The sequence below is a fragment of the Chlamydotis macqueenii genome, chromosome 3 (genome assembly GCF_036417535.1).
Source record: "Chlamydotis macqueenii isolate bChlMac1 chromosome 3, bChlMac1.mat, whole genome shotgun sequence".
In the NCBI taxonomy this organism is placed as follows: domain Eukaryota; kingdom Metazoa; phylum Chordata; class Aves; order Otidiformes; family Otididae; genus Chlamydotis; species Chlamydotis macqueenii.
The window spans coordinates 82,442,238-82,466,464 of record NC_141558.1 but is presented as its reverse complement, the minus strand read 5'-3'; the positions used below and the strand labels follow the sequence as shown (position 1 = coordinate 82,466,464).

At 39.9% G+C, this 24,227-nt stretch overlaps 1 protein-coding gene across 2 annotated transcripts in view; it reads left to right on the top strand.

The window, feature by feature from the left end:
- The first annotated feature begins 508 nt into the window (after positions 1 to 508).
- SRBD1 (S1 RNA binding domain 1) overlaps positions 509 to 24,227 on the top strand; it is a 130,377-nt gene continuing 106,658 nt past the window's right edge. For both annotated transcript variants that reach the window (XM_086745502.1, XM_086745501.1), the window contains exons 1-12: positions 509 to 628; positions 1,926 to 2,045; positions 6,835 to 7,024; positions 7,945 to 8,027; positions 8,464 to 8,629; positions 9,657 to 10,019; positions 11,499 to 11,665; positions 12,204 to 12,321; positions 12,461 to 12,599; positions 15,200 to 15,296; positions 18,231 to 18,366; positions 24,043 to 24,146. In XM_086745502.1, coding sequence (XP_086601628.1) covers positions 7,945 to 8,027; positions 8,464 to 8,629; positions 9,657 to 10,019; positions 11,499 to 11,665; positions 12,204 to 12,321; positions 12,461 to 12,599; positions 15,200 to 15,296; positions 18,231 to 18,366; positions 24,043 to 24,146 — 1,373 coding nt within the window. In that variant the 5' untranslated portion in view covers positions 509 to 628; positions 1,926 to 2,045; positions 6,835 to 7,024. The remainder of the gene's footprint in view (positions 629 to 1,925; positions 2,046 to 6,834; positions 7,025 to 7,944; positions 8,028 to 8,463; positions 8,630 to 9,656; positions 10,020 to 11,498; positions 11,666 to 12,203; positions 12,322 to 12,460; positions 12,600 to 15,199; positions 15,297 to 18,230; positions 18,367 to 24,042; positions 24,147 to 24,227) is intronic.

Below are 24,227 nucleotides of genomic sequence, written 5' to 3'. Positions count from 1 at the left end.
AGGCCCCGGCGTGCGGTGCTGCTGCGTACGGACCTGCACGGGGATTCCTGCACCCGACACCCGCCCGAAGAGGCTGGGAGGGGGGAGACCTGGCGTGACCGGACCCCCTTACTGAGTCGGCTGAGGCGCGGGGAAACACACCTACACTTGCACAGGCGGGACGGTTTTCGCCAGGCACCGACACCGGCTTCCCGCCGCCGCCCCCTGGCCGCTCCGCTGCGCTCCCTTCCGCTCCCCTCCCCTTAGGGCCAGGGCCGCTCCGGCACCTAGCGCCACCTGGCGGCGCGGCACGGCTCCTCCGTCCGGACGCCGCCAGCAGCGGGGCGGAAAGCGAGGGGAAGACGCAGCCAGCACCGCCCGACCCAGCCCAGCCCGCACCGTCTAGGACTCCCGTTCTTTCCGGCGGCCGCCGCGGGGCGGTGGGGAGGGGGTGGGGCGGTAGGTGGGTCGGCCGCGGACCTTTTCCTTTCCCTTTCCCTTCCCCGCCCCCCTCCCCTCCACGCCGGTGCCCGCTTCCTGCGGCGCGGCGCAGCTGCCGCTTCCTGCTCCTCCCCGCGGCGCGTCGGGCGGGCGGCTCCGCCATGGCTGCCCTGGCGGCGCTTTCAAACGCGGCAGCCAGCGGCAGGGGGTAACGTCCGGGGGAGCCTCCTGCCCCTCGCCGGGCTTGGGCCGAGAGTGAGGTGGGGCGGGCGGCAGCCTGCGGGCCTGCAGTGGCCCCAGCGAGTGAGGGATTTCCCGCTGTCTCGGTTGTTGAGGCCGAAACGAGCCGTTTTCTTTCTGGGCCTCCGTTTCTGCTCCCTGCCTCTCCCTCAGCTCGGGAGGAAAGGGTTGTTCCGGGGTCCTCTCGCCCTGAAGCGGTGCCCGGGGCCCTCCTGTGCCAGGGCCGCGGGGGGCGGGTGAGCGGGGCCGGGGACACAGGCGGCAGCGCCCCGGGGGGGCCGGGGCTTCCACCGGGGTGGGGGGGGGGGGGGCAGGAGGGTGTGGGGCTCCCGGCCTCCGCCGGGGTGCCTGCTGTGCCCCCTGCCTGCCTCGGGGGCAGGAAGGGGCTTTATCCAGTGGTTCCCTGGGGGTGGGAGTTAGCTCGGTTAGTCCTTCAGCTGGAGTGCTGTCAACAGATCTGAGGAAAGTGGGGCGTCATCTGGGGAAGAATAGGGCTTCAAAGTGCCTGAAGTGTATTTTAAGCTCAGTCATGTTTCTGGGCCAAAAAGCGGTGATTCGGATGGTAGTGAGTCACCAAGCAACAGCAAACGGTGCTTTACTCTCAGTTCCCCTTGTGTCTGTGGGGCTGCTAAATGGGTGTTACTGGTGTGATGAACTGTGCTATGGCTGTCACCGTGCAGAGCAGACGTGCATCTTCCATATCCTTCAGGAGCAAACCTATCCCATTAAAATAAGCACGATGGGAGTGTTACCTTATGGCTAGTTTGCTGGTTTGGAGGAAAGGAGTAGCTCCACTTGATGTAGCAGTCTGTTACTGAATCAGAAGCAGTATCCCCCTGGTTTCAGCTAATGTTGTCTGTTTTCATAGGTGGTTTGAGATAAGTGGTTTAAAAAACATGCATGGGAAGTGTTTTTTCTCCTGTGCACACCTCTCCTGATTCATTGACAGGCTGCTGCTTAATGCAGGTTGTTCCTTTTCCTCAGTGGAACAACTAGGAATGGGAATTCCTAGGAATAGGAATGGGCTTGGAAAAGTGCACTTTCTAAGGGCACGACCTTGGTGGCTTGTCTTTTTGGCTTACTAGATCTATAACTAGTAGCAATAGGTAGTACTTCTACTAGTCTCATACCTTTTTCTTTCTCATTAGCGTTGGGGTCTGTTTTATTGTATGTGCATGCTCTGTATGTCTCTCCTTTTCTTTTTGGGTGTAATTTTCCAGTTAGCACTGGAGACTCCTGATTTATGTCCGTGACCCCTTTCTCAGGCAGTCCTGACTGGCTTTGTGCAGGAGGAGTCCTTGGGAATCTACTGCACCAGCTGCACCAGCTTCTCTAAGCAAAAGTGTCTGGGAGTTTTCCAAGGTTTTAACCTCAAGAGGATTACAGTAAGTTGAAGTTGGATTTATATTTTGAAGAACAACTTAGTTGTTGCAGGTGATAAAAACCTTCTGGTGTGATAAAACAATTTCCATACAAGTCCCTACCATTGGTCTGCATAGGATTTTTTTTCCCCTTTGCTCCTAACATTGTGCTTATGCTTTGATTTCTTCTCAGGATGTTATTCTAGCCTGCAGTGGAGGTGTCTTAAAATGACAAGCAAAATCAAACTGTTGAGAGCCTACATATAATTATTGAAGTGGGCCATTCTGCTGCTACTAATAATGGTCTGAAATTTGCTTGTCATGTGGGATTCATAGTGCTTTTTATGTCTTGCTCCAGATGCTTGGTGTTATAATAAACTGTCATTTGGCTAGTACTGTGTGATTTAAGAAGCTAAAATGCAAAATTCTGTTATACTTGCTATTTTCCTCATACTAAAAAAGCAGAGACTGCAAAGCGAGGTTTGGGGAGCTTCTTGCATAGACAGATTTCCTTTCTGGAAGCAATACATTACTTTAGATTAACTGGAAAAGAGCTTTAGAAGTTTCTATGTCCTTTTCTGCTGGAGAGTTGTTTTTTTTTTTTTTCCAGTTACTGAAATGAAATTTATTTCCAAATGTGTGTAGTGGTGGTGTTGTGTTTGTTTAGCGTTGTGTGGGTTTGTTTTTTTTTTTTTTTAAATACTGTACCTTCATGTAGAAATCTATTTGATTGAGTTGTTGACAGATCTATATTTCTGTATTTATGAAGAATTTATGTGACTTAATGTAGTAAGGCTATAAATTTACCGTAATAGCATTCATTTGATCATACTGTGAAAATATAATGTTTTCTATAACTTTCAGCTGTTAAATACATTTCTTTCTAAAGTGCCCTATAGATGATGTCACAACCTATTAGGAGTTCTGGAGCAATTTCTGACTCTGAAAATTGCTACTATAATGGTGGAGCTACAAAACACAGCCTTGTGCTAGTGCTGGGATTTTGGGGGGTTTTGGGACAATGGTGGGGGAAAGGGAGGGTTTTTTAAACTACTGTTAAACTTTTATTTCTGCAAGTAGTTGCATATGGCAGTTGGATCACATACGATGAAATTTACTTTTAATGGGATTGTATCTTTGCATGAACAGGGAGGATGAGGAGAGTATCAACCTCTAAGTGAGGCTTGAATTGCTCTTTAGCATAAGGCCTTTAAAGCCTCACCCTACTTGTATTTGACATGCAGCCTAGAACTCTTGTTCAGGGAGGGAGACCAGAGAAATGATTACTTCCTTGCTGTATGTTTTGTGCATACCCCTATTCAGATACTGTACAGTGAATTAGATAATAAGAGCTGCTCTGTCACTTTTCTTTATTCCTGGTGTGGCCCAACACCGAACTACACTAGCCTTATTTTAATGAGTAGCTGACAAGCAGGGGGAAGTGTGCTATTTACAGCCATCAGGCTAGCTCTAGTGTGTTGCGGAGCTCAGTATTGGATGCAGAGAATGGCAGTAGTGGGAACAAAAGAACTGGCAACAAAACCGATCCCAAACTATATGGAGAGTAGACCTGGGAGATACATGTATCTACCATAGTAATGATTTAAATAGCTTCAACTCTTTTTCACTGGATAGTGTAACAACTCTGCAAAGTTATTTTTTTTTAAGTGGAAGTACTTTTGAAGAACATGCTGTAAATGTTTTGGGTTTTGTGGAGAAGGAAGGCTTTAGTGATTACTGACTGTGTGAAGCAAAGAGAATTTTTATGTTTCAGGGGATAATGTTTCATACTATCTGCCATTTGGGAGATGGACAAGCAGAAGAGTTTTGATTCCCCTGAGCTGGGGATCAAGAATCCAGTGTGAAGGTTCAGTGTGAGGGTTTCAGCCTATTGCATAGAAGCAAAAGGTCATACGCACACAGATCTGAAATGAAACAGGAGTTGGGAGCTGAAGTATGTGGGCAAGGCCAAATTTCCAGGCCTAGCTCATGTTGCCCGGCATGCAAGTAAAATACTGTTGATGAAATGATTGTTAAGAACTTTTTTTTACTCAAAGAATGACAGTTTTCAACGTACACAAAATAAGGAAAAAATATGTTAGCAATTATTACTTGGAAGTTTGCTGGCCTCAGAGGTGAGGAAAGTTGGTAGAACAGAGCTTGTAGGAATTCAATATGCCGATTGGTAAGCTGGTGAAATCCTGCGCAGGGCAACTGGATAACTTGTGTGCATTACTGGATACTGCATGTTTACTTCCTTCAGGTGGTAGGTACAGAAGACACCAAGCACTGTGAACACTTGCAGTAAGGTGCAGCAATACTAAACACAGACACAAGAAGGGAAAAAGTTTGATCTGACCGGACTCTGGTATAAATTGGTTACTCTTAATTTTTCAGCTTTATAGAATCATAGAATGGTTAGGGTTGGAAGGTCATCTAGTCCAACCCCCCTGCAAGAAGCAGGGACATCTTCAACTAAAGCAGGTTTCACAGGGCCCTGTCCAACCTGGCCTTGAACGTTTCCAGGGATGGGGCATCCACCACCTCTCTGGGCAACCTGTTCCAGTGTTCCACTACCCTCATTGTAAAAAAAAAAAAAAAAAAAGTAATTGGCTCTTCGGCAGCTATGGGACTTTTCTGGTTTTGAAAAGGGGACACATATCTGTGCAAGCTATAGTTTCTTTTCTCAGGGTAGAAACCAGCCCTCACTTTGGGTATGGTTACCTGGAGGCAACAGAGAAGGAAGAGGTAAAGGCAGTTTTCCTACTGAGGCCAGTCTATCTGGAAAACACAGTAGGAGATAAGCGGCCAGCTTCACACCATCTTGATCTCAGCATGCTGTGGGAGGGTGAATAAAGCTCTTCCAAGCTCCCTCAACACTTGGTGCAGGAGACATGGAGGACCATATCCCAGTAGAAGCAGAGCATGGACCAGGCAATAACTTGATTGCCTTGTAAGTGCAGTCAGCATTGCAGATGCCCTATGTGGAGCCTTACTGTGTTTGCCTGTGAGTCTTCCTGCCTCACTTCAGGGATTGTCTCTAAGTTTTTTGGGGGGGGGGGGGGGGGAAGTCTGTAATAGTTGTTCATCATCATCAGTGGCATTTAGACTCGTTAGTTTTTCATCCTCTTCCCTGTCTCCCCCTCCGCACTGAATCACAGAAGGACTGTTTTTCTTAGTCATTAACTGTAGGTGTTAGCACACCCTAGCACAGGCGGCTCAGGAGGACAATTTAGGAGAAAGCTGTCTGGCAGTTTGGAATCACATCAGAAGTACTTTTGTGGATTTGAATTAAAAAAAAAAATGATTCTTTGTAAACAAAAATAATGTATGCAGCAACTGCAAGATTCCTTTTCTGCAAATATGAAGTACAGGTAGTTCAGTATGTAAATTATTACAAGGAGAGGTGGTTATGACTTCGCCCCACCTCACAGTGACCTTTTTTTCCTTTGTGATATCCCATGTTTGATATTTGTCTCACAGATACTCTTTGGTATTGGACTTTTATTTTGAGCTGTAGAACTCCATTTTGGCTTCTGACCATAGCTTATCTGTTCGTACAGAGTTATTCTGAAGTAAATTTTATGCTTTAAATTCACATCTTACCATAGTTCAAATTAACTTTAAGTGCAGGTAAGTGCCTCTAGGAAGAAAGTTACCACTTTTCTCCATAAAATTTAATAGGTTAATAATATAATTAAAATTGGACTTTATGTATCTTAGGCCAGTCCCAACTCATGTGCTTGTAAGAACTGATACAATATTGATGAGTGGGACAGGACAGATTCTGTCTTAGCTTCTTTGATCTTTGATCCTTCTTCAGCTTTCTGGAGGACTGCAACAAACACTTAAAAGGTGATCTAATTATTTTTTAAAGTGGAAAATCCAAGAAATCAAAAGAAAAAAAGGAAAACAAGTATTGAAGTGTCTCATAAAGCCTTGGCCTTATTACATATCACTTTCTATTCTATTTCATGTTTTCCTGTGCCATTTTAATATTTTTGCTGTATGGTAATTCTGTGTCATTCAGCACGTTCTATGAAGTAAACTTGTACTTAAGGATGTAGGAACAAATACTTATCTACTCATGAGGAATGTGGAAAATGCCTGGTTTTGTAAACCAAGGAGTTCATCTCCTATTGTTATGCTGATATGAAGAATTAAATCAGTCACTGGTGTTGAATGGCAGGAAGTACAATTAACTTTGTACAGTAAGCTTTACTCTTGTTGTAATCTTACTTAGTGTAACAATACAAATGTTGAAATGTTTTGAGACCCTGCCCTTGGCCACCTGAGATAAGAGGGAAACACTAGCAGAAAAAAGACCTTCCACATGAGGCTTTCCTTTCACCTGGGCTTTTGGGTAAGCCCCAAAACTGTCATGGTGATATGCTGAATGTCCAAAACTGGCAGGGGAGTTTAGAGAGCAGTTTTATGTAGGGGGAATGCTGACCTCAGATGAGAGAACATGCATGTTGGCTTTTTCCTTCTTCCTTGCTATGAATTCGATGGTTAAATATGAAGAAGCTTGTTAGAGTGTTTAAAAACTGATCACTAGCTGGATTACCTGGAGTACTAAAAAATACTTTCCTAGTTGGATTAGCTGAAGAAGCATGCCTGATAATGATATTGTAAGCTAAACATCTAGTTTAGCTAGAGAGAGCTAGAGAGAACTGTGAGAGCTAACCACGTGGAAAGTGTCCCAGTGCCTGCAAACAATGGATCAGAGATCCATCTGGCTCAGGTGTTAACTAATTCTGGAAATCTTTGTGTTGCAAACATAAGTAATGTTTTTTGTTTCTCCCATTCACAGATTGAAGTACAATATAGAAGGGAAACATTATTTTCATGCCTCTGAGGTAATGAGAATAAATAAATAATTAAAGACTATGATAATGACTGCTCAGCTATAACGAGCAAAGGAAAACAGAGAAGTAGAGTGGCTGGGTGAAGTTGCAGGTGACTCAGAACTGAAGTGAAAAGTCACCTGGGAGGCTAATAAGGTGAGTAGAATTTTTTGTGTTCTGTGGATATTTCTGTTTTACTATGGTAGACATGTATTCTAACCAGTCACATAATGGGATTTCAGACAGTGTAACAGCACAGAAATGCTGACCTGTAACCGACCATGACAATTGCTACAAGAAGGCGTTTTGCAAACCAGCTAATAGGTGGTGCTGTTTGTGGTCCTCAGTAATCCTCCTCCTGCTGCCATGCTGAAAACAGTCACTTAAATTCTGGTACTGCTTTGGAAGGAAAAATTGCTGAAAGCCATTTATAACAGTAGTTATGCTTCTAGTGCTTGAACAGAGGCCAGAATGCATTCCCCAAAAAAGGAATGCCAGAATTCCCTTTTTACCTTTGGTAATTGTTTTATGCGCTTCCTATATGCTAATGAGCAGCTCTTTTAAAATCAGTTTTTATTACACATACAAGCAATGTGTAGTCTTTAAGGGTGAAATTCTAAATCAAAACGGACAATCTTCTTGTAGTCCTGTTCACATGAAAACCATATGTGAGCTCACTTTACCAGATCTTAATTTTATTTTCTGTGCTTCTTAGATTGATGGAGGAAAGACTGGCACAGTGTATAAGTGACACCCAATAATGTGGGTGTCTGGGAACCAGTACTCTTTTTGCTAGAATAGCATTATATACAAGCCAAATAATTCAGTTTGAAGAGAAAAATAATTTAAGAGGCTACAGTGCTGGTTTATGTGTTTGCTCAGTTGAAAATATCGTCGAATGTGTGCTGTTTTGGGCTAAATTCTTGAATATGAAGAAATCCAAACTTGCTCTAGAGGAAACTTTTGTGATTGGTGAAGGCATTATGAGGGCATTCTTGGCAGTGAATTAAAGGACTAAACAAGAGAATACAGCTTCAACCAAATGTTGCATTTTTCTCTTCTTGTCTCTGTTTCAGATGTCATCTCTACTAAGGAGGGTGAAATCTGAAGCCAAAGTCCTTACCTCAGAAGATGATGAGCTACCTTCATTTCTTAATTCGTAAGACTACTTTTTTCCTTAAGATTTTTTTTAAAGGTTTATGCTAAGACTGAGCAATTGTGTAAGAACAACACTCAGTTTCTGAGAGGTTGATTAAAAAGTTTCAATGCACAAGACTTCAATTATAAAATACAAGTTACCTATGCTCTTCATACTCATAGTGAGGATAGAGTGAAAATGAATTGTCAGTTATCCAAACAGATTAAGATATATACACGTCCCAGTGACTGGCTTCAAGAAAGCTTGGTAAATTATTTCAGCCATTAGCTCTGCAACAGCATGAAAGACCTATATTTGTTGAGTCTGCCTACCTTTGTGTTCATTTTTCCTGTTTGCTTCCTTTCATGTCAGAAAACACTCAGACCAACTTGCTTATGTATTTTTTTTTCATTCTTCTCGGAAGCCTTATTTTTCACTCATTTGTTTTTCAATTCAGGAGCTCTGAATCGGAGGAGGAAGAGGAGGAGTGGGAGCCAAAAAGCAAAACTGCCAAGCGACCTCGGTTGCCAAAGAAAAATGAGGCAAAACCTAAAAAAGTTGCTGCTCCACGGTCAGCTGTGGCAAGGAAGAAGGTCAAGAAGGTAGCAATAAAAGAGGAAATGGTGAGTATCTGTAAGCAAGAGACATTTAATTACTGTGGTTGGCAAGTAACATGAGCACAATTTTTCCAGCACTGGTTCACTTGGTTGCCTGAGTCTGATCAACTCATCTGATTCCAGTGTTAATGTGAAAATTCAGTATATTTGATGAATGCAGCTTTCTTACCTTATTTAAGTGTCCCAGATCTGAGGGCCCTCCTTTAAAATTTTGTCCAATGGTAATGGGACATGGTTTTCGCTGGAGAGCTCTTTAAACAAAATAAATAAATACCTCTGTTCTTTCTGTAGTGAAAACGAAACTCTAATATCTTTGCTTTCTGTGTTGTACATTTTGTCTTCTACCTTTTCACCAGCTGGGTACCACTACAGAAAGAAGGCCTGTACTTATGTTTCCTTGCATGGCTGTTTGACCCAGTAAGGGTTGCAGTTTTATTATGATGAATGCAAGATGTGCGTTTATCAAAAGTTAGTTACGTCTCTCAAAGATTAACTTGAGGGGTCAGGTCACGACAGAAGCCAGTCCTTCTGGTTTATACTAATGTTTCTGAATGTTCTGACACATGTGGCATATTGAGAAATACGTTCTTGGACTCTGGGGAAATTCAGGAAAGAAGGTGTGGCTTGTCTGAGATTAAACAATATCTTAGCAGATCAGATTTCAGTTCCAGTTCACATATTACACCTAACACCTCAGTAGAAGAGTGCTTCCCTGCCCTGCTATTTTCTGTTTTGTTGAGAGGAGTGGAGGGAAGGACTGTAGGTGTGTGTCTTCTGGAGGAGACCCCAATTAAAATCTTTCCAGGATAATTTTATTTGATCTTTTAAATCACAGCTCTGCTGGGTATTTTTGTATCTTTTCCTCCATGCAAGATGTATTTCAGATTACTGGATTTCTGGCTTGGCATTTCCCTGCCGGAGACATTACTTGGAGAAATAATGTCTGGTGTCAAGTCTTCCTAGGTTTTAATTGAAATGTTGAACCAGTTTGCAACTGTCAATGCTTAATATGGTTTCAATGCTTTTTTGGTAGGATGTATCCTTGCCTATTGCTCCTGCAGAAGATAATAGAACGCAACTTCTAAAACTGAAAGAAGAAGATGTAGGCACTAAACCAAAAATTTTAAATCAAAAGCCAGAAGTGCCTAAAAAAATGGAAATAAATTCATTCCAAGGGAAGAATGAAAAGAGTTTCGAGAGTGATGAAAAACCCTCAACAAGTGTTCCTGTAGTGGGAAATCAAGTCAAACGTGAGAAATCTGAGGAGGATTTTGCATTTGACGAACCACCTTTTAAAAAGATGAAGTCAACTACGTGTCCTGAAGGAAAGCCAGTAAAAAATCTAGGAGGCAACAAAATAAAAGAAGAATTTGAAATGAACTGGGATATTGTACAGGTATGAGATATCAGTGAAACCATTTCTTACATAGTTATCACTTAGAATCTAATATACAATATGAGTAAACTTGGCATCAGTTGGAGTGTTGGAGAGTCATTGTGCTGTTAACTTCTGCTTAAATTGTCATAATACGTGTATAAATATAAATGTTGGTTGGCAACTGTTAAAAGTTCAAACTTTAACATTATTCAAGTATCTATGACTTAGGCAGTCCTTGGTATAAAGCTAGCCTGTAACAGTTTGCCTGTTTCTTCTGTCTCAAAACATGGGTTTTTTTATGGATATAGTAAACTGAAACTCCTACAAGAAGGAATGCTGAAAGATTTGGGATGTCTGAGTGTATAGTTTCAAACTTCAAGATTTAGTGTGGATCTCTTCATTGTAGAGGCTCATTTGAGAGTGGATATCAATTTACAGTGCTATCAAGGAGGAGATTGCATTTTTCGAATAACAGTCACATCAAGGGAGATATAATGTTTGTTTTTGTAGGATGTTAACTTTGAAGCTGTTCAGATGAAGACAGTTTTAGGATAGCTCCTGTTCTGGGAGGCTGGGTATGGTTATGGAAGATTTTAGTATGAACAGAATGGGAATAGATTGCGCACATCACATTTATCATCCTTAGTGCTGCTTGCTTAAAGAAAGGTGTAAAATTTTGTTCCTGAGTCTTCTAAAATATTCCTGGAAAATGCAGATGGAGAATTTGATCTTTATGTGTTGCTGCTCTAAAAGCAGTGAATACGATTGTACAGGAGTTGTTATATATCTATATATTTTTTTTTTTTTTTTAGACTTGAAAACAAAACTTTTGAAAGACTTTTAAATCAGCCATGTATGGGAGTAACTGTAGTGAAGTACAAGCAAACTGGTAGTTAAAATGTTACTAAGCTAAGGTACTTATATAGTTTGTCTTCCGTTTTGTATTGATCCATTATAACTTTATCTTTAGAAAGCCCAATTTGTAAAAAATCGTGTTTAACTTTGAGACTTGGTTCATCTTGAAACCTCTAGTAACATCATGCTAGTTTCCAATTATTGGTGGAGTGGAATTTGGATCAGCTTTGGGTTTGTGGGTTTTGCTTGTTTGTTTTTTTAACCATGAGGCATGTTAGTGTTGATTTGAAAAAGAAAAAAAAATTCCAAGTTTTCTGAGTTGCCATGTGCAGTTTGTTGTCTTTCTGATTTTTGTTTTTAATTGTTTGGGTTTTTTTCTGTTCCCAAGAGGCACTCCTTCCTCCATTTTTTTTCTGTAGTTACAAGTTTCTGGAAACATTTGTTGGCTGCACGTCTTTCTGAAGTACCAAGTGTGATGGTAGATGCATGGGAAGCCTGGCATCCTGTCTTAGGGAGAACAGTAGTCCCTGCTGCCCAGCATAATGTTCTGGAAGTGGCTTTGAACTTTGAGTGAGAGTTTGTTTAAAGCAATATATCACCTTCCTTAAATGTTGGGTGGTTTTCTCTTTTTGCTTTTAACAGGCCTTGTCGGAAATAACAAATGTTGAACCATGGGTATGTGCAAACTTAATTCGACTCTTTCAAGAAGAAAACACAATTCCTTTTATTGCTCGATATAGAAAAGAACTCATCAATAATCTGGAGGCTGATGCCTTGCGAGAAGTGCAGCAAACATTGGAAGAGCTACGGTAAGTAAGTTAATACAGCGAGGTATCTGGCGGGGAGGTACATAACAACCGACTGCTGCTTCTGTGTCCCTGTTCTGGCATTTTGTATACACTGCAATTATAAAGGAACTCCTAAAGAAAAAACTTTAAAACTATGGTAATTGTGCTTGATGCTATCTGTTTTTTACCCTAAGTAACAAGAAATCTAGCACTGTTAATTGTCAAAGAAAAATTAGGATCTTAATCTCTCTGCGGTTTTAGTAGCTTACAGGTGCTGGAGATCCCTAGCCCGGTTAGATGTAAGCTATGACTATCAGTATTTTTTTATTTTTTTCTTAAAGCTACTCCACAATATTTTGATATAGTTTTAAACTAATTGGAGAAAGAGGGTAATAGAAACTCTCTTGGATTGTCATACTTGTTTTGTTAAGGATTAGCATGAGATAGAATCTTCAGGGGTTTGAGAGAGCTCCAGCAGTGTGATAAACCAGGTCACAATCAATAGCCTTTTTAATCCACCATGAAATGTGACTGTTAATATCAATCTCTTGTGTTTTAGTACTGTTGCGAAGAAGACGCATACAATGATACAGAAGTTGAAGAAGGAAGGGAAGTTATCTGGATGCCTTTTAACAGCATTATTAAATTGCAGAACTTTGGAAGAATTAGACCATGTGGTCAGTACAGTAGTCTTTTTCAGATTATCCTTAGTGTAAATGTAATCTTGCATAACTAAATAGTGCATAATGCAAAGTACATAACATAACTGAAATATTCCTTTGCTTCTTAATGACTGTATGTTTTGTTTGTTTTAAGTCTGCACCTTATAAAACTGGGAGTAAAGGCACCAAAGCCCAGAGAGCCAAGCAACTGGGATTAGAACCTGCTGCTCTTGCCCTTCTGCAGAATCCTATGGAACTCAATCTTTTTTCTTACGTTAGACCTAATATCAAAGGTAAGCAATCTGCTTCCATGTGCAGTAATGTCTTAAATGCCTGAAAAAAATTCCCCTTTTAAAAGATTAATTGTTCTAATTTTGCATTATGCAACTATTTTTAAATTCCACAGCTCTTTTAGGACCATGTGGTAGATTATGAATTTAACGCCACGGCTCCCAAATCTTTCCTGTCTTTTTTGTGCTATAAATAGTAGTAACTCTGGCATATGAGGAGACAGAAGTCTGGAGATGTTAGAGTACAGCAGACATCTGTATTTAGTGGTAAGACAGAGGGAACTGCACCGCACACTCGAGACCTCTCTGTGGTTCTAGTTCTACTTGAATTGTTTACTGAAGATTCAATGCTGATTGTACAAAGCGCTTGTACTCATACTTTTTACTGAAGTAAATGTCACCAGTGAAGGAATATCTCCATAAAAACTGACCTTGGTGACTGGGAGTGAGTGGGAGAGTTTTTGCTCTTGAGTGACAGTAGGGATCAGAGAAGATATAATCTCTGAAATTCGAGTAGGAACTTCAACGATATGGTTGCCACACGTAGACTGCAGAATTGTGTTTCTTTGTGAGTGCAGTTATGGATGAATCTGTAGGGGGCAATCTCTGACAATAAAACGCGAAGATTGCTGCAGTATTCTCTATGGTGTTAAAATAGAGAAGTGCTTTTCTTCCCTGCCCTAACATTTATCTTTTGAATTTTAACGTAAGTGTGCTGAACCTACTGGTGAGGCTGACTCTTACTCTTCCCACTTCTGTGGTTCTTTTATTTTATTTTAATATTTTTATAAAATGATCCTAAGTTTGCATTGAAAATCAGTTAGCAAATATTCTGATTGCTTAATTATTACATTTTAGCTTATGTCATTATTTCATACAGTAGTATATTGCAACCACGTATCTGACTATTCTGACAGTCTAAAGAGCCAAATGAAAATTTTCATGGTGAAAGTTCAAATAAATTATTTTGGTTGTGTTCAGAAGGGAGTGCTATTTGTTGCAGTATAAACACGTCAATATTTGGAATCTGTACACCTATTTTCAATTTTGTGCTAAAAATAATGTTGCCTAGGTTTATGTAATTACCATTTGAAAAGCGTAACTGAAACGACATACTTCTATGAACTGGGTCACTTTTATCAACATGGGATCCAGGTTGACAGCCTGTATACAGTTTGAGATCAGAGTGAATTTCTGTTAAAGGGATGAGCCATTTGCTGTGCAGAAAAGTTTTCATCACATCTTAATATTCAGTTATTTTAAATTCTGAGTGTTTTTAAACTCATACTAAGAATAAACTGGAATAGAAACAGTAGTTCATGTTTCAGAGCCAGATATTTAAAAGTTAGGGAGGCAGGCTCATCAGAAAACTTTGTTCTTCCTTTTAGTTGTAGGCTTGGTCCAGTATTTCTGATTAAACAAGCATGTGCTGTTTTTGCAATGAACACAGTTGATGCCCATGTGAGTGGTGCTTGTTGAACAGGAACTTTTTGATTATTTCTTTAATCCTGACTGGTTTTGGTCTATTCTATCTCATTCAAATTCTCTGCTAGAATTAAAATAATGTCGCCATGTACACTTTCGGTACTTGAGTGTCCCATAATAATTCATATTTACTATAGTGCATGTTTCATAATTCCTTTAGCTTTGTATTCTGATGTTACATTACTTTTACCATACGGAAAACTAACTCCCGGATGTAAAGAACCAAATTCCCCAACTTCCAATTGGTTCAGGCACTTAATGTAATTCTTTTTCTCTGACTTTTATTTTTCTTTCTGGCAGGTAAGTTTAGCTTCCCTTTTTTAAAAAAGGACAAGATTAATTTTTTGTAGTGTGTAACTCTATAGCCCAATCAGAAGTAGGGTTGTGGATTCAATAAAAGTATTAGTTATTAGACGTGTACAGTTTTAAAAAATGATGCTAATAAAGCTCTTTTAAGATATTGGTAGTCTATCAGTCAGCAGAGTGAAAAATAATGTGCATTGAAGCAGACTGTTAATCCTGCATCTGCCAACATGATGATTCTTGCTTTTTGCTCTGAAGCATTTGTTACTGACTGTTACTAGAAAGAGGGTTAGATATATTGATTTTAAAATCCAAGATGCCAGTTTTATTTTATTGCCTTCTGGTTCTGGTCCAATTCAACTGCTGTGCTAAGGAGAATACTGTGCCATCTTCTCTGGCCTTTTGAAGTGAGGGATGGTTCTGTGTGTTGGAAAGTTGAATGGTTCTGCTATCAGGTCTCTAGAATAGTCTGTCTATGAAGACATTTTATAACTTCACTGTTTGAACAGTGTTTCATGGGAGAGGATGAGGGTATCCTGACCCCAGAAGTATCACTGTGCAAACTCCTGCTACAAATCAGTGGAAATGGAAATGGTCACTTAAGTCTCATTAAAAATTATTTCAGATGTTTTGGAAAGGAAGCTTACTTAAATTCTGGTGAACTAGGATACTTCACTGAAACCTCTGCAAATCTGTTGGATAGCTTGCATCAATTTTCTTTTAGCTGGTATATGTTTTATTAGTGTTTATGCAGTTGTGTAAAGTAAGTTTTTAATTTTTTTTTTTTATGATTATCAACTGTTTTTTCTTCTAAGGACTTTCAAATATCCGGGAAGTAGAGGCTGGAGTACAGCATATTTTAGCTGACATCTTTGCTAAAGATAAAGATACACTGGATTTTATCAGGAAATTGTAAGTTTGATTTTTTTTTTTTTTTTTTTTTTTTCCCACTACATTTTCCTGGTTACATGGTAAGATTTAATCTCCTAGTGTGCAGATGTGTAACTGTGGTGGGTTGACCCTGGCTGGATACCAGGTGCCCACCAAGCCGCTCTACCACTCCCCTGTCTCAGCTGGACAGGGGAGAGAAAATATGACAAAAGGCTCATGGGTTGAGATAAGGATGGGGAGATAATTCAGCAGTTACCATCACAGGCAAAACAGACTCGACTTGGGGAAAAATTAACTTAATTTATTGCCAATCAAATCAGAGTAGGATAATGAGAAAAATAAAACCAAATCTTAAAACACCTTCCCCCAGCCACTCTGTTCTTCCTGGGCTTAACTTTACTCCTGAATTCTCTACTTCCTCCCCTTGAGCGGCACAGGGAGATAGGAAATGGGGTTGCAGTCAGTTTATCACATGTTGTCTCTGCTGCTCCTTCCTGCTCAGAGGGAGGACTCCTCACGCTCTTCCCCTGCTCTAACATGGGGCCCCTTCCATGGGAGACAGTCCTCCATGAACTTCTCCAATATGGGTCCTTCCATGGGAAATTCTCCATGAACTGCTCCAGTGTGGGTCCCTTCCACAGGGTGCAGGAACAGACTGCTCTGATGTAGGTCCGTCCTACCAGGAGCCTGCTCTGTCATGGGCTCTCCACAGGACCACAGCCTCCTTTGGGCATCCACCTGCTCTAGTATGGGGTCCTCCATGGGCTGCAGGTAGATCTCTGCTCCTCTGCAGGCCTCCATTGGCTGCAGGGGGACAGTCTGCCTCACCACGGGCTGCTGGGGGATCTCTGCCTGAGCACCTCTTCCCCCTCCTTCTGCACTGACCTTGGTGTCTGCATAGTTGTTGCTCTCACATATTCTCATACCTCTCTCCACTGCTGATTTTTGCTTCTGCTATAATGTATTTAAGAAGAGGAGCTACGACCATAGCTGATGGGCTTGACTTTGGCCAGTGGCAGGACCATCTTGCAGCCAGCTGGCATTGGCTGTTGGACATAAGGGAAGCTTCTGGCAGCTTCTAACAGAAGCCACTCCTGTAGCCACTCTGCTACCAAAATTTGCCACTGAAACCTAATACAGTAATTCATTTTTTTAATAATGTGAAAACTGTTACTATGAGATTGCATTAGGTCCATCCCTTCACTTGTGCTGGAGATGCTCTTTAGCCTTTCTGCCTGTCTGGCTATCAGTGGAGGAGAAATCTCCTGTGAGCATGACATGACAGTGTGACTCCCAAAGACTGTTCCATATACAGCATATCTCCCTTGCAGTTAGTGATCTGTTGGGGAAAGTTTTCTCTCCTTGCACTTCCTTCAAGCTATGACTTTAGAGGTGTATCTGCTGCAATATTGACTATTTCTTTATTGTTGCTCCAGTATTTACTGCTTGACACCAGTCAGTGTAATTAGCATGCAGTGATGGTTGATTTTTGTCATTGGAAGTCAATTAGGCAAGTGAATGTGGCTGTTTTTAAAGCAGGAGTTACTGATCCTTTGACTATGTTAGCTGACTTTACATTTTCTTACGTTACATAATGACTTCAAGGTTATTTGTCATGTCGGGGCAGGGGTTGACGTGACAGAGTAATAGTCGCTTATTTATTTATTTATTTGCGGCCCCCCACCCCAGCTCTGTACCATCTGGGACAGAACAGGGTTATCATACCTTAAGAGCGTGCAGTGTTGGTTTTTAAGTCTGCTTACTTCTGTTTAGTTGACTCTTGTTTCCTATTTATCATGAGTAATGGCCAATTTCATCAAAAGGCTAGAGCATAGTAATGTGATAATTTCAGTGATGCGGTTGTTTTGTGAAGGATGTGCTGTCACTACCAGACTATCACTTTCATTCTTTTGACTACTAGAAGCTCCTTAATTGGATACAGAGGGCTTTATAGATATATCATATTCATCTGAAGTGTGTTGTATGTATAATAGTTATTAGGAGCTGTCCTGGTTCTGGCTAGGATGGAGTTAATTTTCACCTGAGCTGAGAGAGGAGCAGGAGCTGGTGGCATCACTGCCTGGGGGACACAGCTGGGACAGGTTACTCATGAGCCAACAGCTTCGAACATTTACCCAAACTGGCCAAAGGGCTGTTCCACCCCATAGGACATCCTGCTCAGGCTATAAAGTGGGGACAGTGCTGGGGGGAGGTTCCTGCTGCTCAGGAGGCAGGTGGGCATCAGGATCCACTGTGAGCTATTGTACTGTTACTGGGTTTTTTTTAATTTGTTTGTTTTCAATCTCTGTTTTCTTTTCCTCTGTTCTCTTAAGCTGTTTTTGTCTCAACCCATGAGCTTTGCCGCCTTTTCTTTACCAATTCTCCTCCCAGTCCCACTGCCAGGGGTGGTGAGGGGGGAGTGAGCAACTGTGTGGTATTTTAGCTGCTGAGTGGGGCTAAACCATGACAGGAGCATTCAGGAAGCTATCTGTTTGAGATCCCTCTTACTCCTAAAAATAATGAAAACTTTTATGAGTATTAAGTGCTGAAATCAAGAAATGAATTCTGAGCCTGGGTAGATTCAAGAGAGATGTTGCATTTCTGTAAAATAGGTAACCGCTATAATTTTTTTGCCACTTCCCAAAATTTGTTATGTGAGGCTGAACCAATAACTGATCAAACTGAAGTACAGATGGTGGCTTTTGAGTATCCATTCCCTTCAGGAGAATGGCTGTGTTCAGCCTTTTCTCAGTTCTGCTTTAATTTCTTCTCTTAGTATGATTGTTACATCAGTCTGCATGTTAAGACATGTAACACAGCTCTGCAAGTAATTGGAGTTAATGTAACTTGTAATTGGGCAGACTCTAAAATGCATTTTTATTTAATACCAGCATTAATGACCTGTTACAAGCTTCATGCTAAAATATCTTATTAACGTATTTTTCTTTTATTCAGGTGTCAGCAAAGGTACATTTGTATCCAGTCAACCTTGGCAAAAGTGTCGTCCAAAAGTGGAAATGAAAAAGATATTGATAAATTCCAACTGTACCATGAGTTTTCTTGTAATATAAAGAATATTCAGCATCATCAGGTACACCTAGAAATTTGTATTTTTTCTTAGAATAACTATAGCCAAAGTGGCTTTGCTTTTGGATTTTGTTGCTTAAAACTGATTCTAAGAAAGTACTTGATTTTGCTTTTCAGTTATCAAAGGTAATAGAATTCTTGAAATGCGGGACTAAGCTATTAATCTCCGTCTTAAGTAGCTGAGCAGAGGACTGCTTATTCTGTATGTCCATTGTCTAATTAGTTCTCATTAAATATTTATAATCAGAGATTTCCATAGTAGTGTGATTTATTTTCAATGTGTGTCATGCCCTCCCTCCCTTTCCCCAGTGACAACTGCATAGCAAGTGTCATCAGGAGGGGGATAAAGGGTAAGTGATAATTTATGGTCTGTAGAGGTGAGACTGGGGCATTGTGTAGTAGAAGAAGCTGCTTGGTTGGAGTGTAAGTATTTAAAGCAAACTTGGATAAATTTGTTCTTTGTTTCATTTGAATGTTTGCTGCAGCACTGAGAGTGCTCTGAGCCATTTGACACTAAACCTGTTAGGTGAAACTGAGAAGTATCAGGGAAGGATCCAGAAAATGGAAATTGAAGATGACCTACAAAAGCAGCTCTTGTCAGCAGCAACTTCATGTAAAAGTTGAACAATCAAAATAGAAAGGCTCAGGGGAACATCATCCCATGCAGTACCTCAGAAATGGATTGGTTTTGCGAGTCATTAGTATTCCCTTCTGTGAAGCATCTTTGGTTATCCTGAGCCCCAAGCCTAGACCAATATGACTTGAAGAAGTGAGAGACAAAGCAAACTTACTAGCTGATGAGAAGCTGATGATTTCGTAGCTAGGCTGCCCTTGTTACTTAAGTTCAAGGGCTGAATGAAGTGTGATGCACTCAGTGCAACTGTCAAGACCTTTGCCCTGGTTCATTACTAATCACCAAGTGAATTGTCTCTTGTTTTGGTCACAATTATCTTGCTTTGAAAAAAAAAAAAAGCCAAAATCCCCAAACCAAACCAAACCAAAACACACACAAAAAACCCCTCTTAACTGCTTCCAACCAGAAATGTCCTTTTCCTTTAGAAGGCAACCTTATTCTGCAGCAGAATGCTTTTTGTTTTGTATCTATGATATGCTATCATATCTGCTCTGCTTCCTATTTTAAAAACAGTATGATGTTTTGAATTAATAAAGGATTTTATTTCTTGTCTTCAAATGAATTTATTACAAAAAATATTTCACAACCTATATGGGCTAATTTTAACCCCGCGCCCCCAATACGGATTATGTTAGATGAAAGACTAAATCACTACAAGTGATTTTAGTAGACAGACTTTCAGTAGATGTTTAAAGAGGTAACTGTAGTTCTCTTTGTAGTAAGTATGAACATTTACTGTATTTATATCAATAATTACTTGGCGAAAACTTGCTTGTAGAGAGTCTGGAAAAGTCAATAGAGCAAGCTAAGACTACTGTGGTGACCTATCACAAAGATTTGTAGATTCATCAGGAGATAGTGTTGTGCAGTATGGATTTTTTTGTTTGAGTACTTTACTGTTGAATGAATACTTCAGCTGTCAAAGACTGTTTAGTTCTTCCTGCAGTGGGGGTGGTGAATACTGAGATGCAATGTGTATTCTGTGTACAAGTGCTTCCCTGGATGATGGTATGATTTACTTCTTGTGAGAGGCATCTCAGTTTTTTTTTTTTTGTTTTACTTAAGGAAAACTGTGGCTTAGGTAGAGCTAGGGCTAGAAACTAGATTTCCCAAACCTGGTCAGCACTCTCACCATGTGTCTGCACTGTTTCTTATCCAAGATGTGTTCATAGTTTCTCTTTGATGTTAAGATTAACTTAATCTGTATTGGTTTATTTCTCCTTTTTTTTTCTGTCACTAACCTTAATGCCTCTTTCTTTTCCCATTCTGACTCTCCACTGAAGTGATAACCACTGTTCTTGTAGCTGGTAGTCCTGTAGTCACGAGATGTTTTTGCAATCCCATGTGTTGTCTTTCATCTGTGTATTACTGCTAGTGATCATTCTAACACATTGAATATTTCTCTATTATGAATCTTAAAAGTCTGAGTTGTTTGTGCTTCACTGAGGCTTCAGAGTACAAGATGTGTCAGGGCTCTTTTGTACTAGTTGAGGAAAAAAAATGCATTTTTTTATTATCTCTGACATGTAGTTTGCAGAGTTCTCTGTTTTGCAAAAATATTGTAACTTCTAATTTCTTCTGATTTTTTTTTTTTTTTTTTTTTTTTTTTTTTAGTTCTTTGTTGGTTTTCCAGTTCCTTTCTTTGTCTCCCTTTTGTGTTTTGACGATGAAATAAGGAAGATGTTTTCTTTATCTGCTGTTTCTTCCTTAAGCTTAAACCCTAGTATTACAGTTTTGAAAATCTTTCACATAACCTTCCATTTCTTTATTACTTGACCGTAGTACCCTGCTGATGCAAATTACCGTTTTTTTTTCTCCTTTATTTTCTTGGGTTATAGCCATCCCTTTTAATATCTGAAAGTCTTTAGTTTCTCATTCAGCTAAGACTTTGAAGAAATACTACTTTTCTGCATTGAAAAAGCTGGTTAAAAATGTGTTCTTGAATGTGCTTTGAGAGAGATGTCAATATCATCAGGTGAAGAAATTCTCTGATTTGGTTTAGAATTTTAAAAATAAGCTTATACCTGGGGGGGCGGGGGGGGAAAATCAGGAAGCCTGAGACTCAGAGGGATTTGTAAAATTTACTGATCTCCTAGGACTGTGGAGTAAATAGCTGTGTTTGAAGAACACTTGCCAAATTCACTGTTTTGAAGGCCTTCTCTGCTCCTTTCATGACTGCACGCAGACAAGTGGTCTCAATGCATTTTGCTAGAGGCAAAAGAAGCGGTCAGCTTTATATCACCTTATTACAGAGTTAACAAGAAAGGATTCTATAAAATACCATACTGAAACTGGTTATCGCCTGAGTATGGAAGTGCTAGAGTTCTTAAAGCTGTGCACTACCCTGACTCTGCTCTAGCTTATATGTAAGTAAAGGGGATGGGCAGTAGACTAGCATGTTCCCTATAAGAGAATAAGCTGCGTCTTTGACCAGTGCATTTGTAGCCTTGAGCATGCCTTGCAGCGTGTATTACAATGAGTTAAACTGCAGCTTGATTCTGTGGTTCTGCAGCTGCCCCTTGCACGTGCTGTAGTTCTGGGTTACTTTCTGTGCTGTTGTCATTTTGTGTGTTGAGACATGCCACAAAGTAATCAGGACTAGTGTGCTGTTGGGTTGTTTGAACTGAAAAAGTTCAAGTACTGTACCAGAAATGTGAAAAAGAGCTTACTTGTTTAAAAAGCCTGACTCCAGATTCTGACATGGTCGGATACCTGTGGGTGTTTCCAGCTGGAATGTTTTGCTGTTGAGAGGTTCAGCCACAATTCCTTCCTTTGGCAGCAAGGAGAACCTGACTGGACTCTGTTAGGATGTGGCTGGATAGCTATACTAACACTGTCATAACTAAGGGAAAAAAAAAAAAAATCTTTCAAGAGTTTATTTGAAGTTTTGACAAATTGTAACAGTTCAGTGTTTGTATATGCCTTGGGGTTGCTTTCCTTTCTTTGGAGATGACTGAATTGGTGGGAGGAAAAGAATTCATTAATAAAGTGTAATGTTTGAGGCAAGTGCTCTATTTTCAATCTCATACTTAAAAAGGAATTAGAAATTAAAGTCCTTGGCAAAATATATACAACTTATTCAGTGAGTCTAAGCAAATCTGCAACGTAGAAGACAGCTGTGCGAAATGAAGGATGTTGTATTTTTCTGATAAACAGAATAAGGTTGGAATCTTGTGACTAGATCAAATTATTGTTCTTGCTTTCTCTGAAAAATGTATGTGGTTTTTATTAACCCTTCCCCTGGATCTGTTCTAGTCTTACATAAAACCAGTCTTTTTTTTCCAGAAGTGAAAGATTACTTTGTGTCTAGAATAGCCAGATTTTTAACCTGTTACTATAAAAAAAACCAACCAAGCAAAAAAAACCCCACCATAGCAAAACTACCTTTATTATATTAGAAGAGAAATCAACTAATTTCTTTCTTAATTGATCATTTCTTGGATTATAATTTTTCTCTGAATACGTGTCACTTAGAACAAGATAGACGGATTGTTTAAGAACAAAAATGTAAATAATATGAGTGACTACAATACAGCTAGTTTATGTTCAGGTAACTGACACGTTCTGCAGATGGAGTGTCAGGAAACAAAATGTGATGCAAATATTGACCTCGCTAAATGCATGCTGAATGATGACATTATAATTCTATCAGATACATTCTCTGCTGTGAGCGTCACTTTAATTTTATTTTAGCTTGACATTTAACTTTCTCTCTTTTTAAAAAACAAAATCAGAATAAATGTGAAAGCATTTGATTTGTTAAAATGTGTCTTTCTAATCTCCACATGAAAACATTTGCTTTGGCAGTCAAGGTACCAGATGCTATAATGTTTCACATGCAATCTTTATTATTAGCTTTGTTGTTCAATGATATGTCAGGCCTGGTATGTCACAGGAGCAGTAAGGCTGAGGAATATAAATTGGTACTATGTCCTGGAGTCATTTTAAACCATTGTATTTAACATATGTGACATGTCTGAGTTAGCTAGTGATTGAATTAAAGTTCATGATTGACACAGAATGCTCTGTTGTGACAGTGCTCAGGGCCTGCTACATACAGCAACATGTGTAGTCATACAGGAATGTCAACTTCTAGCAGTTTTTTAAAATTTTTGCACTTTAAAGAATTTTGGAAGGGAAAATGAAATCTAAAATTATGTGGTTTTTATTTGTAGCTGCTTCTAACTATTATCCTGTTTCTAAAATCCATTGGCCAGTGAGTTTTCCTGATGTTATAAGGCCTGCTTCAGGTGAACATTCAACATATTTATTGTGAGAATTAGACTAGTAGATGCCCACCAGTATCCTCCAGGATCCACCACTTGTCTTGTGATCCTGGTTTTAAATGTGGAGCTGCAGACTTCCATTTAAAATCGAACTCTGTATGCAGATAGCACATGTGCAACCAGGTTTAGATTTAGATCATAAATATGCAGTTGTGTACACATGACTGCCAAAAATGTGCATATGTTTTAAGACTGGAGTGTTAATGTAAAGAGTGTATCTACAGTATTTTCTGCTGTTTATGAACTAGGTATGAATAACTCTAAATTCATCCCCTTTCAAATTAAGCTGATTACCTTTATGTAATAAGTTCTGTTTCATAATTGATTTAAAACTTGGATTGATCTCAGGAAGAAGAATGGAGCCTGAAGCATAAGACTTAGTTTTTCCCTTTCTGATCTCTAGTTCTCATTGGAATCACTATTCAATTCATTTATTGAGTTTTAATTTAGGTTATTAAGGGAGATTATTCCACCAATTAAATTAATGCTGTCTTCTGTTATAAGTGTGCTTAAGATAAACTGGATCTTGAGATTGCAAACTCCAGGAAAAATGTATGATTTGTTATGCCACAGGATGATTTAATCAGTGTTTTAAGTTGTGGATGTTATCTATACATGCTAGTACTTTGTGAACTGATTTACTGTACCACCATCATGATTTGCTACAGAATGTCAAGCAAGTGCGTACACAAATGTTGATAAGTTTATCTTTTGGATATTTTGTGTGTCATCTGTCTCTGCCATTTATGTTTGCACTCAGATTCTGGCCATTAACCGAGGGGAAAATCTGAAGATCCTGACAGTGAAGGTCAACATTCCTGACGGGGTGAAGAATGAATTCTGTTGGTGGTGTGTCAATGAAAGGTCTGCATGGATACATTTTCTTACAGAAGTCTTGGTTTTTTTTATAGACAGCTGCATACTGAAATGTACCTCACATGTCTT